The sequence below is a fragment of the Etheostoma cragini genome, chromosome 11 (genome assembly GCF_013103735.1).
Source record: "Etheostoma cragini isolate CJK2018 chromosome 11, CSU_Ecrag_1.0, whole genome shotgun sequence".
Lineage (NCBI taxonomy): Eukaryota > Metazoa > Chordata > Actinopteri > Perciformes > Percidae > Etheostoma > Etheostoma cragini.
In genome coordinates, this window is record NC_048417.1 from 13,178,555 (window position 1) to 13,193,575 (window position 15,021).

At 37.7% G+C, this 15,021-nt stretch overlaps 1 protein-coding gene across 1 annotated transcript; it reads right to left on the minus strand.

The window, feature by feature from the left end:
- Positions 1 to 496: 496 nt before the first annotated feature.
- On the minus strand, positions 497 to 14,982 carry mospd2 (motile sperm domain containing 2). Its single transcript, XM_034886638.1, has 15 exons — positions 14,724 to 14,982; positions 14,567 to 14,624; positions 14,017 to 14,172; positions 12,675 to 12,761; positions 12,337 to 12,491; positions 10,939 to 10,999; positions 10,754 to 10,792; positions 10,516 to 10,640; positions 9,796 to 9,969; positions 5,546 to 5,664; positions 3,200 to 3,293; positions 2,759 to 2,855; positions 2,121 to 2,241; positions 1,860 to 1,965; positions 497 to 1,024 (listed from the first exon to the last, which is right to left on the minus strand). The coding sequence occupies exons 1-15, from the start codon at positions 14,754 to 14,756 to the stop codon at positions 872 to 874; spliced, it is 1,578 nt and encodes a 525-aa protein (XP_034742529.1). The 5' UTR covers positions 14,757 to 14,982; the 3' UTR covers positions 497 to 871.
- Between the last annotated feature and the right edge of the window lie 39 nt (positions 14,983 to 15,021).

Genomic DNA, 15,021 nt, shown 5'->3' on the forward strand with positions numbered 1-15,021 from the left:
AAGCAGCCATCAGCTACTGCAAACAATCTGCAAATGTTTATGCCAGACAGCACATTTAATAACCCAATTGTGATCAATCCTGGTGCGATGGCGCACGTCCTGATTGCTCAGAGCTGGATCTTGTTATAGATATCAGTGCTTCCCACTAAGCTACAAGTGGGTTGTGCCATGTCCTTGTACTCCATTAATTGCTTTGGTATTTTTAGTTTGGCAGTGTAGGGGTAATTAAAAACAAATAGAGAAGATGGTGGAGACAGAGATCTCCTGTGGCTCCTTGGTCTGAGTGTGGAGAGGTTTAGTAAGGTCATACACAGCAATGTTTTCAATTAGAAGCTGCTGTACTAATGAGGGTTTATTAATGAGTGTGAATGCTAATGCCAAATAGGACTGCTGAATGATCGAAACATCTACATCTCTGGTTAAAGGCGGGTGTGTAGATACTCTTCTTAGATGATCTGACCTGACTATACAAGGAGAAAAACATGTTCAACAAAAGTGAAGTTGACAAAAAGTGTTTATTTTAAACTCTGTAGATTTATATAATATATATAAAAAAATTGTACATTATGATCACAAAAGTAACTTATTCTTCCTACATACTTAGTCTTTTGTAATAAATACAAATTTTTTCACGATTGGTCTTAAAAAATACATTAATGATTTGATGTCACATTGTTGAGCGTCTCTGTTGTTCCAACTCTTAAGAGCCTCAAGAGACGAGTACAAGCTCTTCATATATTAACTCCACATTAGCTCACATGTCCCTAAAGTCAGTTTGCCTCCCCTCCGTGACAGCAGCCCGACTGTGGCCCTGCTGGAAGCGTCTGTGTGTCTGCGGTCGACATATGCAGTTGGAGGGAGCTCTGGCAGGTCAGGATGGCTGCTGGGAAGCACTCAGCACGTGGAGACACATAAGGTTCAGCCCCACGAGGACCAGCACCAAGCCAATAATGACCTTCTGCACCCACAGACATGTATTCAGCTTCTGCTCCATTCGGGCATTGCAGGTCGTCAATCGCAGGAGCTGGTGAGATAAAAATCTAGATCACTGACCTGGTTTATCAATTTAATACCCTTGTAATGAAAGCCATGATGGCAAATTAGGTAGATAAGTACATTAAATTAAAGAAATAGTGTGAAATATGCAGATTTGGTTGGTTGCCAAGAGTTAAAGAAAATGAGAGGGTTGATACCACTATCATGTCTGTGTGAGCTTGTGCAGAGATACTTAGTTTATCTTAACATAAAGACTGGAAGTGAGGCCGAACAACTAGCCTGGCCTTCTTCTAAACTTAAGAAATATGCCAACCTGCACCACCAAAAACGTATGTGTTTGTTTTGTTTAAATCATAAACAGAAATGCGTGAGGCAATCAGCAGAGAGGCTACACGTTGTTCCTGAAACATACGGATTGAACAAGATAGAAAGTGTTAATTAGTGAACTTTAGAGGTGACTTTAAAGTTTTTTATTTTTAATGTTATTGACTGAGCCAGGCTAATGGTTCCCCCGGTTTCCAGTCTTTATGCTAAGCTAGTTTAGCTGCCCCTCTGTTCCAGCTCCATATTTAACCCACAGATATGTGAGTTTTCTCATCTAACTCTTTTAAATGTTGAACTATACCTTTAAGAAAGTATTTAACCAGTTAACTTGTGTTATACTAGACATTTATAGTGATGCAACCTTCAACCAACAGATTACACGACCTAACTCAGCCTACAAGTTATGAACAATTTGTTTTAAAACACTGATGAGCTACCAAATCTTCAATGGTGGTCAAAAGTATCTGAATGAACAAATATGTATTGGGACTTAAAGATAATGAGTATTGTAACAAGTCTTCTCTTCCACCAGAACTTACTGCAGAGTTTAATTCCTGCTGTCCGTTGGTCCCGGTCTCCACAGGGCTGTCTCTGAGAGGAGGCAGTGTTTGTCGTTTAACGCTCTCCAGAACATGACAGCGCAATCTGTTGGAAAGTCACAATCTATAATGAACGGCGGCCATCATGGTGATATGCAGCCTACCAGGCCACTGTCACGGCTGTAATGAGGCAGTAGCAACAGACCAGTGTGCAAAGTGTACATATTTATACTTGGCTTAACAAAGAGCACAGATGCATACCTGTGTTCCATGACCTTGGTTTTAGGTACTTCTTTCCAGAACTGTGAAAGTTCTTGTGATACAGCATTGTCCATCTCGGCGGCCATTACCAAAAATCTGTCCTGTGGAGAGGCTTGAGAACCTGCACAGAAACATTCCGGGCAACATTTAACCAAAAAAAGCTTGCAAGCCAAAACCATTTGGAGAAAAAAAAACAAAAACAGGAAGGGTTAGGTTTCTTTCATGTGAAAGAAATGGTTGTTTAAAATCCATAACAAAACCATAAACCACAAACCTTTCAAACAGAAACAAAGTTAAAACTGCAGTGCTAGACATTACAGTAACGGAAAAAAACACCACAGCATAAAAAGCTAGAGAAAAAAAGCAAGTACGTTTTTTGCAGGACAACATGACCTACAGCTGACATTTCAGAGCTTGAAGGCCATAAAATGTCTTAACTTGTACAGCACTGCCAGTTGTCTGATGGTTTGTCTTGAAGAGATTATTCTTTTATCAGTTTTGAAATATGTATGTCAGGCAAAGAAAAGTGGCTTCCGGCACTTTGGGAAGGTAAAAGACTAGACCATTTGATTATTCTAAAGTTCAGCAATTGGTCAGCTGTTGTGAGTGGGGTACAGTGCAGCGCTAAAGTGCAGTACCTCCATGTAAAGACACCACTATATCTACTGAAGCTCCTGGGTCACAGCTGCTGCTGCTGGGCTTCACCCTGTACTTCTCAGGTGCTGTGGTCCGCACCTGTGAAGACACCAGAGGCACCTTTCATAAATAATATTTCTATGAAATGTAAAAACAGGGGAAAGACACATTCCCACAGCTCATGTTGACATCTTCAAAATGTTTAATTTGTCTAACTAACAGTCTAAAAATATTTTTTCAAAGATATATAAAAATTCAGCAAATCCTTATATTTGAGACGCTGGAACCAGTTAATGTTTGGCAAATTTGCTTAAATGACTTCAACTACTAATCACATAATTTTGGCAGTAACTTATTGCAGCAGAGACAAGCAGTTGTTCTGTCAACTCACACTGGCTCACAGTTTCAAGCGTATACATTTATGTGAGTGCCTTTACACTCACCTTAAAGGCTACTTGATTTTTGGTTACATTGCTCAGGATAATGAGGCTTTTTTTCTCTGTCTCTCCAGAACCAAAGCTGAGTTCCTCTGCGGGGCTTGAGGGAAAGAAAAAACACACATTATGAGACTGGAGCTACATTTGGATGGAAAGAAGAGGCTTGAGTCCTTAACTACAGTCATTTTGCGCTCTAAAGTGTCTATATGTGCACTTTGGTGCACATACTGTAGCTACTTGGTGCAGATAGGAGTTACCATTTGCTTCACAAATTGCTCTTTTCTATCTTATTAATCCAAATTGGACTGCTACAATTCACGTGCCTTGAATAGTCTGGGACATGCAGGCATTTACACCTTTACTATCTGCTTCAGCAATCTTTTTTGCAGCTAAAAAAACTAAAGCATACTTTCAAATACATGATTTCTGTCAAGCACGTTTACATAAATCTAGATGTGGCCAAAAATTACCAAAAAACTCAACAACAAGAACAACAACAACAACATACCTTCCAAGACTAAATCCCCCTACTATGGGTTCCCGGCGGGCCACTGTTAAACACCCGTTTATGGTAATTTTAGTTTTCATTTGCACCAATGTTTAGACAATACAGAAAAAAAACCACCTTAATGGCCTTATTTCAATTAATCATTTGTGATGCACATTCTCATAAATATGTTGCAATTAATCATATTAGCACAGACCAACTTACACACAGTGATAGGTATGTTATAAGCATGTTTTCCTTGTTAATAATCCTGTCTTGTCTAAAAGTCAAACCGTTTTTACAGACCAGATGTGTATACTGTAGCAGAAACAGGCTATTCAATTTCAAATCTGTGGCCTAAAATCTGAAGACGAGGCACTTTGCATTGCTTTCTGACACTTGTGACTGGCACTCAATGCTTTCTCTAAGCAAGTTTGCAACAGTCTAATTTGGCTATAAATAGTATGTGATTTGATGAATTCAGCCTCAGTGAAGACTTTTTGCACGGAGGACTTTAAACTTCGTCATGAAGAAATTAGCAAATGGATTATAATATCTGCACCATATGTATAAAGCTCCTCATTGATGCAGCTTGGCTATGTTTCATGGACTAAAACTCCTAAGAACAAAAGGTATGTTTTTCCTTTTCAAGTCTTTGCGTGTTCTTTTCCCCAGTAAAAACGCTGAAAAGTCTGGTGCTTGCTTGCGCTCAGAGAGAGTCTTTGGGTTCTGTAAACCTTTGGCAAACACAAGATCAAAGCCCCATCAAAGTTAAGGCTAACACAGCTTAGAAACATAATTGCATTTAAGGCTCATTTAAATCTGTTTATCACTATAATTCACAGCTCAGAGCCGTCAAACCCCTTACATCAAAGCCATTACTCTGTAAAAACAGAACTCAACGGTCAAACACTATTTATTACATAAGGAGTAATATCATACGGTGTGTGAGTGCACTGCTAAGTAAGCTGGCCTGTTCTCTCACTGAACAATTGATTGGCAGCATACTTAATTCCTAACCACATGTGATCAGATCAATTGGGCTTTAAAAAGGTAAAACATCAATGACTTTAGGCTTTGAGCCAACACATGAAGAGAACATTGTTGTCAATACGTTATCAAGAACAAAGCAATTAATATTGTTATTTTTGTGTATGGCTCCAAAATTCACATATGCTCAGTTTCCAGATCATTAGGTACGCCTAGCTAAAACAATAATAAGGTAAGATAATAATCTTACCTGCATGAAGGCTATAATGTTCAGTTCAGTTTAGTGTACATTTATTCAGAGGGGAATGAGTGTGCAGTCAGCCACAGTACAAAACCTGAACAAGCTTTGGGGTGGAGCTGTTGTTAACAGGGGATAGACTAATGATAATGTCATTGAAAACTGTGATTATGAAGTAACTGCAGTGCAGAGAAGCTGGGTACTGTGCATATACAACCGCAGATGAGTACAGGTACAGCCAGACCAAGACCAGATGCCTAGATACCTAACCTGTTTGTTTTGGTTAGAAAAAAACTCTCTGCCCAGTTAGTGTGGTTTGTCTAGGCTGCTGTGAATCCTGTCAATCCAACTCTGGTGCTGAACAACCAGACTGAGACTGCTTGATAAGAAGGGTCCCGGACAGATCCCAAGTGTTCGATAGATAGATAGATATGAGATTATAGCTAGATTTCCAAAAGGTAAACCACTTTCAAAAATCCATCTGCTGATTGTCAACTGTTCGCTTTATTGCATCAATATAGTGATTGCGAGCTTGCTCATGTAGGTGTGTAGACAACCCTTTGTTTTCCCTTCTAGCAGCAATTCAACCACGAACAGCTGTCAGTGATGTGTAAATAACGAATGCAGGATGACCTACCTAACATCTAGCAGAAGTCCTTTGAAGGTGGACAGTGGCTTCCTGGCTCCTTTGGTCCTGCTGTTCATGTCCCCTTTTTCATAGTCCTCTGTCCTCAAACTGTCTTCCAGGAAATTTACCTGAAACAACAAAGACCACCGAATTAGAAAAGAGACTCACAATATTGATAATGTAATGGTGTGACCCTTATCTGGCTTCATTCCTGAAAATGAAATGTTGGACCCCTGCCCTTGATGTGTAGAACGCTATCAGTTAATGAAGCTCTTGACAGTCATCTGAAATGATTAATAAATTGTTCTTGCAAAATAATGGTGAAAAGTACCATTATTAAAATAGATTTTTATTTTACTGAGAAATCCCCCATGATGACACTTGACCCTTGTTCCTGGTAGTCTCACAAACTCGTGACTTTTGAACAAACTAAGAACCTTGAACAAAAATAGTTCAATCAGACCAGATGTCATATCGTCGCTCGCACATTCACTTATTCTTCAGCAAAACATCCATAAACCTTGACACAAATTACCCACAGGGGGAACATATGACCACAAAACAGCTGACAGGACAGCAATTGTGAAACGTTTGCCATGGACGAAGGAGGTGAGCTGGGGAAATGGATGCTTTCACAGTGTTGAGGGAACCACATATTCTGGGAAACAGATGGGAGAGTGAGCACATCCGGGGAGAAAGGGGCAAAGGTGATTGGACTCTGCATGTGACAGGACCATTTGTGACTCAGAGGGGAAGTGTGTCATTAGCTGTTATAAGCAACACAACATGTCATCTAAATGTAAGGGCTGACTGTTATGCAACTGCCACAAGGAAGACATCAAGAGATAATCAGCTGCTGATGAAATGTCTCTATTTATTTGTCATTTTAAAGAGCAAGCCTTACATAATTAGAAAATTTTAGAAGTAAATAGTAAAACATGCTCCATTTTTAATTAAAAATTAAACATTGAAATAGTAGGCTGTGCCATACAGTTACAATTAAAATCCCAGTGTTTGGCACAGCTATAACCATATTTATTAGGCTCATGGAAACAACATTCGATTATAGATTAAAAAAATAACAAAATAAGTGGCAATTAATTCTGAGAAACAAATTAAATAATAAAAAACACTTATACCATAATCTCATACAAAGAGATAAAATGGCCCATAATATAATATATGTAAAATTAGTGAACTTCATGATTTCTACACATTGTGTGTAAGATACAAAATGCAAAGACAAATTAAATCATTGATGATTTTACATTATTCTAAAGTGAAAGATTAGTGAAATGCTCATTATGAGGAGTGTCTATTGGTTATACAGTACATATTAAGGCATACAACATGATTGTCTACATGATCAGCGCTCTCCAGAATTGCAGACTTTGTAAAAGATAATGTTAAGAGGACAAGGCACACATGGCTTCTGTTTAAAAGTTGCTTCAAAGGCAAGCATGGTTTGAGATCTGGTGCAGAGTTTTATTAACTTGGGCTACTGTAGTGTAACAGTAATTGTATTAGTAGTTTTAATCTGAGGTTAGAAGAAACATATTGTCATATTGTTAATGGGCAGTAGTGACTTTGCTTTCTGTTTTCTTGAAGCTGATCATACAGTGAAATATGAAATATGTGTCTCCCTTGGTTGAGTATTTACATGGTTTTGTGCAAATGGTAGGCTAGCCTTCATTTAGCCTACTTTCCTTCATAACAAAGTCAGAAATGTTTCGGTTTTTAAACAAGTGCAATACAATTTTGGGGGTCAAATTGAAATGTGAGGTCCAGGACAGGTCAAGGGATGAACATGTCCAGGGGTTGAGATGACATCAGTAGACTGTGAGGGAGGTGCACTCACAATAATTCAGTCATGTGAGTACACCTGCCTTTCCAGCTGGAAGAAATCTTCGGGACTCTGGGCTTCTTGTGTGGGTGTGATCCTACACTGCCTTACCACCTCCAGCCCTTGTTTCAAAACAGAGAAAAAGGCAATTAACTTACTGAAGCCAAGTTAGCAACGCACTGCTGCCTGGAATCTAGAAGAATTCAGGTTGCGATGGGTGGAGGTAGTTGAGAGGGAAAGTCTCTTGTTTAAATAAACAAGATGGATAGGAAACAGTATTGTGGAATGCGTTCACATGGGTACGAAGAGCTGACAGGCTGGTATATTACCACAGCGCTATGTGTTTAGTCATAATGCAACCCACCAGAAAAAAAGTCAAATTCATCATGCCTGATTAAACTACTTCACTCCGTGCAAACAGAAGAGCACAAAATTTGAAAAATAGTTTGAATTTTTTTTTATATTAGGAGACAATAGACACTGCTAATTACCGTACACATTTCTTTCAAGCTCTTATATAAACCTCTTATCACTGCTCTCCTCTCACTTCAAACACTTAACCTTGTCTTTCTTTGTGTTTTTTTTTTAGATAAACTCAATTATTTTTTTGGTAAACATCCAACTGTAAAATAATTTATACAGAACTATGGGCGTAAGGAAGTTAGTGTGCTAGTGTTCTTTTGTATATTTAGTATGTAATATGTAACATTCAGTCAGTGGCAGTATTAGACGTTACATGAATAACTACATTAATTTTAATTGTAATACAAAGCAAAACTGTTGAACTGTTGTTCTCTCACCTTGAATATTATCATTGACCCCTTTAGACCGTAGCCAGGCATATTCAAACACTTAGTCTACTTATAACATCATACTCACTGTCTATGCAGCTGACATAAAGGTTTTGATATCTAGTCTGACACCTTAGAAAACTGTAGTGTTTGTTAAAATACAAACAATGGCTTTAGTATCTCAAAACAAATGCTTTAACATGGTGGCTAGGTCCCTTTTCTCTGGCGTTATGCAGGGCATGTTAATGTTGCTCACACCAGAAACATGCAAGGGTAAGGTAATTTATATTAACAAACTTCAAACTTGCACCTGTAGATTATTATTGTTGTGGCCAACAATTGACGAATTTGCATATCTCTGCTTTGTGAATCTAAATCTATTGTGCATGACCAATGTGGCATTCATTAACAATGGGAGCACTGTTTGTTTGTTGGGGCTTAGGAGGCTCATGGGAGTTGCTTTGGATGACGCAGCAACTTTCACAGTTTGTGCCCTATATGAGGTAGTGAGCTGCTATCAATTACAGCACAGTTATATCTTGATTCTCACATCCAATGTCGCTTAACCACAGATCTGCTTCTCCCCAACCATGACAGCCAAACAGCAAAATAACTGTAAATAACAGCTGCAACACTAAGGAACAAAACATAAATAATAACCATGGTTAAAAATAACACCCACCAATATAATGTAAATGTCCAACTTTCTACAAGTCTTCAAAAGGCATTTCCTGATGTCAAGCATGTCCTGAGAGGACAACCTTAATGCCCTCCATCTATTTCAAGGCATCGGACTATCAAGTGAGTAGAATATGTAAGATAAGCTGCAGTCAAGTAAGTGAAATTTGGTGACACCATAGTATAAGGATGGTTGACAGTGGCTGCAGATAAAGCTTCAAGATAAAGCCCGTGGGGCGTCTCAGTGATGGTGCTACACTGCGAGGCTGCTCTTTGGTGAGAACAGGAATCAAGCTACAGCAGGGAAGAGCTTAAGCAGCTGACTTGACAACCTCTGTGGACCATATGAGGGGCAGAGAGGATGAGAAAAGCAAAGCGCTGGCTGTGATGCATGGGCTGTGTTGGCAGGATTTAATTGCAGCCAGAGACATTAGGAGTCACCTTCAAGGAAACAATAAGCAAGAGCTTAACGTCTTCCAAATCAGGGCATTACTTGCCACTTAATTCCCAGTTGTCTCTACAGAGCGGTCTGATTACAAGCTGTAATCTTAGGCTCAATTTATAGAAAATTTGTGAAATAAACAGGAGGTATCTAATTTGACTAGTAACAAAATGTTAAATCTGTACGAGATTGGACACCACTGCATGAAGTTCAAGAATCAGCATTTATCAGGACTCATGAGAGCAGCTTCACCGATAACAGAAACACTAGTCATGGTAACTAAATCAGTTTCAGCATTAGCTAAATTTAAATCACATTCACTAACAGTTTTATTCAAAAATATAACAACTTCCTCATTCAAATTCTGTGTCCTTCCAAAATGAAGACTTACACAACACACAAGGAGCAGTCCTGACTTATAATGAAGCCAGATTAAATGGTGTAGAAGGATGAAGATATTTTTGAAATGACCGATAACTAAATATAAACTTGACAGAAAATGTACCTTTTTTGGCTTTACTGCAACCTCAGAGTTGAAGCTGGACTCGAGGGCATCTTTGCTCTCCGTTTCACCCTCTTTGCTCTCCATCTCGTCCTCACTAACAATTGGTCCGTTTTCACAGATAGGTGTTTGGAAGTCGTCATCAGGAAGAGGTGGGTAGCTGTACTTGAAGGGGTCCTGGAATGTAGTCAAGTTATAACACTACATGCATGGTTTTTTAAAGTGTGTACACTGTCAATTGAAGTCAATGTGGTCATGTTTGTAAGTACAAAAAGTACCCTGATTTGCATATGAATGAATATAATAATATGGCTTATTGAAGGGAAATTCAGGTAATATAGTCAAACTGATGCTTATTATTTACTGAAGTTAGATTTAATTATTTTTCTCAACTAGACAGTTGTAATCTGACAAACCTAATATGTCTTTTAGAGTATGGAGAAGGTCTACAACAATTTAAAAATGTATATCAATACTATACAAACAATATAACAGATATCAGTGTTGCACAAACAACAAGATAGACAAAAAAAATCTAAAAACAGTTTATATTAATGAAGTTGTTTGATCTGATTAAAGCTTTCACACCATCATTTCAATTTAGACCAGTTCTAGTAACTACTACATCTTTTGTAACTGTCTAAAGGACATTAATGAATGCACCACGTAAGGCTATTTTGGAAATGTTTGACATGACACATACAAAAAGACATAACAACATACCGTTCCGCCCATGTGAGGGGGCAGGTACTCAGGGTCTATGAATCCCTGCACCTCAGATTTGGATGCAAACTTGAGCTTGCTGATTGCCTCGGGACCCAACCACGACCTCACAATCTTCCAGGCAGCTGAAATAGAGACATTATGCTCAATATGTCAGCCTCTTATTACTATTTAGATAAATTATGATTGACGTAAAAACTTTGTAGGAACTGCTAAGAGAAGGCAGGTTCATTCTCACCATTCATGATCCAAGGCATATCCACAATGATCATTTTGGCTGAAATTATATGAAATGTTCATTACAATCATGTTTAAAAATTCCCAGGTTTGACTTGAAAATAGCAGTAAATCTCTATCCATGTGAGAATCTGGTGAATGTGGATAAATATTTGTTGTGCTTTTATAACAATTTTTGTTACTTACATAAAAACTTTGGATAATATACTTTGAAGCAGTTTATAACATACTTCACAAACTCCATGTCCTGAAACACAGAGTGGAAAAAACAGAAGATTTCAAAAGTGAAACCACATACAGGGCTTTAACTATAAAAGAGGCTTTATGGATTTTCAATAGGGAGAATGTTTGTTCACTCATAACTGCCTCTAGATCTAAGTGTCCCACTTAACAGAACATTTAAAATGAATTACAAGCTCCTCTGATGACCTGCTCAATTCCTCCCAGAGAAAGACTTGAGGATGTTTCTTTACATTTTTTTTTAAACTGTTACTTCATTATGAACCATTTGAAAAATATAATAATTATCTAACTTGCTGTTATGGTCATCTGTCACCATTTTCATTGCATTACCTAGATCTAACAACTTTTATCACTTTGAGACAATCTTCTTAAAAACAAGAATAAAAGAGAGAGCTCACAGTAAATGGCTGAGACTTGAATGCATTTTCTCCACTTAAATAATAAAGCACTTCTGATTCAAACAAAAGACATTTATCTCAGCTAAAGGTAGCATTAAAAAAATCTACAGTTTCAATACATACAATAATGTGTCATCTAGAAAGGCATATCCAGGTGTTATGTTCTCTTGCACTTAAAATTAGTTTTTGGGTGATTATGATGAATGTCCATCTTACTATTTTATGTTAATCATCAGACAAACAGCCAGTATGTCAAGAGATAAAGCCCCTATACCCTGGCTGAGCTACATAATTGGCTGGAAGCCTCATTGGTATGCAGGAGACTAACTCCCAAGCCTTAATGAGATCATACTGGCTACCCTTGCTTTAGCTCATACTGTGGTTCAACAAGGATGCTTTCCAAAATGATCTTCTAATCTACTCATTTCATATTTGGGTTGCATAGATATTTATCCTTTTTGCCATGCTAGAGCGGGTTTATTTGTATTTAGTTGAGCCATTTTTCCAGCAGAGAGCAGAGCCAATGAAATACACTCGCTGTCAGAGAGCTCCATTAGCAAGCTAACGTCTCCAACACAAAATCTACAGATTAGACAGTCCACTCGAATTGACCAACGGGATTTGAAGGTTACTTTAATCTCCGAAGTGTAAGACCATTAAAGCGCATCAGTCCTAGCAAGACCACAGCTCAAACAGCAAGAAAAATGAGGATATGCAAACAGCATTTCAATGACAGTCACAGAAAAGTAAAACGTATTTAGTAGACTCTGAGCTAAAAAAAACAATACAAGTTTTCTTAGTAGTCACTAAGACAAAACTTGTATCGGCTACTTCTGTTCTTCTAGAAAAGAAGCTAAATTAAAGAGCAGTACAAAGAAATCAAAAAGAAGTAACTGATAAAATTACAAAAACATAGTTCGAAACACCATCATTATGGACTTACGATATTACTGAGGCCAGACTCCGTCATGTCAAACACAACAGTGAGTGGCATCCCAGGTTCTTTCTTCGCATACTGCTCCAGCCAGAAGGCAATATACTTCTTCTTGTCAATGATTGTTTTTGTATCCTTGACGTGTAGCTTTACTTTGAACCAGACTAAACACAGTAAACAGATATTCAAAATTATTAATTAAGGTTTAAGTAGTTTTTCATTTGTGTAGATTTTCATTGATGGGTACACAGGTTTAATTGAACAGATATTTGTCTGACATTTAAAGAAAAGCTAAATTGTAAATGTATAACAGAGTTTACATTAGGTAGGTCTGTATAATTACATACAGAGCTTGTTGCCCTCTTTGTCATAGCCGTGGAGGTAGACAGCACCAGTCTCGAACATCCATTTGGGAATGGAGCTCTCAGTGAGATCTGAAACACGCAATTAAGACACATTACTTTTAAATGGTGTTTGTTATCAATACAGTTTTAGCTATACAAAACAAGGCATTGTAGGCAAAGGGGTTTACTTTCTCGTAAGGTCTTTACATATTTTCACACTATTTGAATATTTAATTGAACTACTTAAAAACGGCACAAAATATATTAATGACACTTTATTTTTTCATAATTTCCATCATGTCCGGGTATATTTAAAGCCATCTTGTTCTATTCCTGGAAATAAACCATCCCAGACCCACAATATAATCCATGTACAGCAACTTTATATAAAACATTCATGTAGGTGAACCAGAAGTGGTCAGATGTACTTTCCATTCTAGAGGAAGTTTCACCCTTACCATTATATAATAGTTTTATAAAACCTTATATAAAAGTTTCATAGAACCTGTTAAGCCTCCCAGCTTCCCTTTACCTTAAACTGCTTGAGTTAACAAAAAATATAACACACTCCTCATTAACCTTTTTCAAGAGATACACAAAAGAACTAACAAAATTTGGCCTTGGATACATGGCCCGTGAGGACCTTGAGTAATGACTTGAATAAATAAAACTTCCTAAAAACAACTGCTTGACAAATTCAATTTGCTAAATTAAAGACTAACAACAACAACTGAGAAATTCCTCAGAAAACAGAAAGAATGGGGATTGTCCTCAGGGGTGGCCTATGTATATGGGTGTTTAACACACAATGACATTGTCTGGATTCAACCAAGAGCAGCACATAGACAAACACTGGTCTGTGTCACAAGCTTTGACATCTAAATATGCCGATGTCAACTTTTCTACTTTTAGATAGGACTGGATACTCTAAAACCTTTTGGGTACTGACTAAACTTTGCCAATAGCACCAGCTATCAAAAACTGTCATTTACTGAAAGCTGGCATTTAAGGACTGGCCATAATCTTGTTTAATCTGATCAAATAGTTCCTGACTTTAAACCAAATTATTGACAATTATTGACCTACTTTATTTTGGCAAAGTTAATGGATAACTGCTTCTCTTTTGACATTTAAAATTTGAGATTTTGTTTTAAATGAAAAAAGGATTTATTTTAGAAAATCCAAAATATTGTCAAAGTAAGAAATGGAAGAACAAAAAAAAAGTTTGGTATTGATTTTTAAACTCTAGAATCAGATTGTCACTGGTATCAAAAAGGATGCCCGGCCCTAATTTTAGGTGAAATTGCGCATATCAAATTACAAACTATTTAGCAAGATGTCTTACCATTCAGACCATATTCCTTTCTCCACTGAAGACTTTCATCAATCATTTTCAGGGCATCATCTATGACATAAATTCTCCATTGGAGATAGCCCTCCACCAGAGCGTCATCTTTTTCAAGCCTTTCCACATCTCTGGAGTCATATTTATCTATTGAACCTGTAAACATGGAACAAAGGCTCAATCACATGACAAATACCAAGAGTTCAAGCACCAGGTTTCACTTTCAACAACATTGACTGACTTAAATTCTATTAAAACTACACATTCCAACAACTTGCTGTAAACTCATAAAGTTTACCTGAAGGCCATAGCATTGTACCTTAGTCAAAACTACCAGCTGCAGGTGGCAATAAATAGCTACCTTTGGAGCTTATCTAGGCTCTGAGCATGTAGGTCATGTTGTCAACATGTTAAAGTAGCTAAATTGTGGACAGTTAACCTGCAATATCTGAGTTAACGAAGCTGACAATAACCCCAAATTAACGCAAACGCAAGTGACTGAGCAAGGAGCAAGTTAATGTCAGTTTATTCATAATAAATGTATAGTTACCTTGGAGGAACTCATTCTTGAATCTCTGTCTCGTTTCCTCAATTTTCTTCTCAATATCCTGTTAAAACAGAGTTCGTTAATGTTAGACACGTCTTTGGTTTCATCACATTCATCTGTAAAATTGTTTAAAATGGGTTCTAACGCTAGTTAACGATACCTGCTCTCCTTCGTGCTGCTCTAATTCAGCCATATTTAACTGTGACCGGGTTAGTTTCCCGTCTTTGCCGTAGTTTCTTGTTGAGCTAGCTAGTCAGCTAGCTAAGAGAATCAGTGCGAAGAGTGAAACTGAGGTCCTGGTGTCGCCATTTTGGCTTAAGCCGTGGCCACACCTCTCCACTCGGCAGTGTTGTTTGAACTAGAAGAGCAGAGGGAGTGTTACACAAGGTCACAATAAAAAAAAACGTGTATCTAATCATTAACACAGCTGATTCTTTTCAATATGACTTGCGAACTAC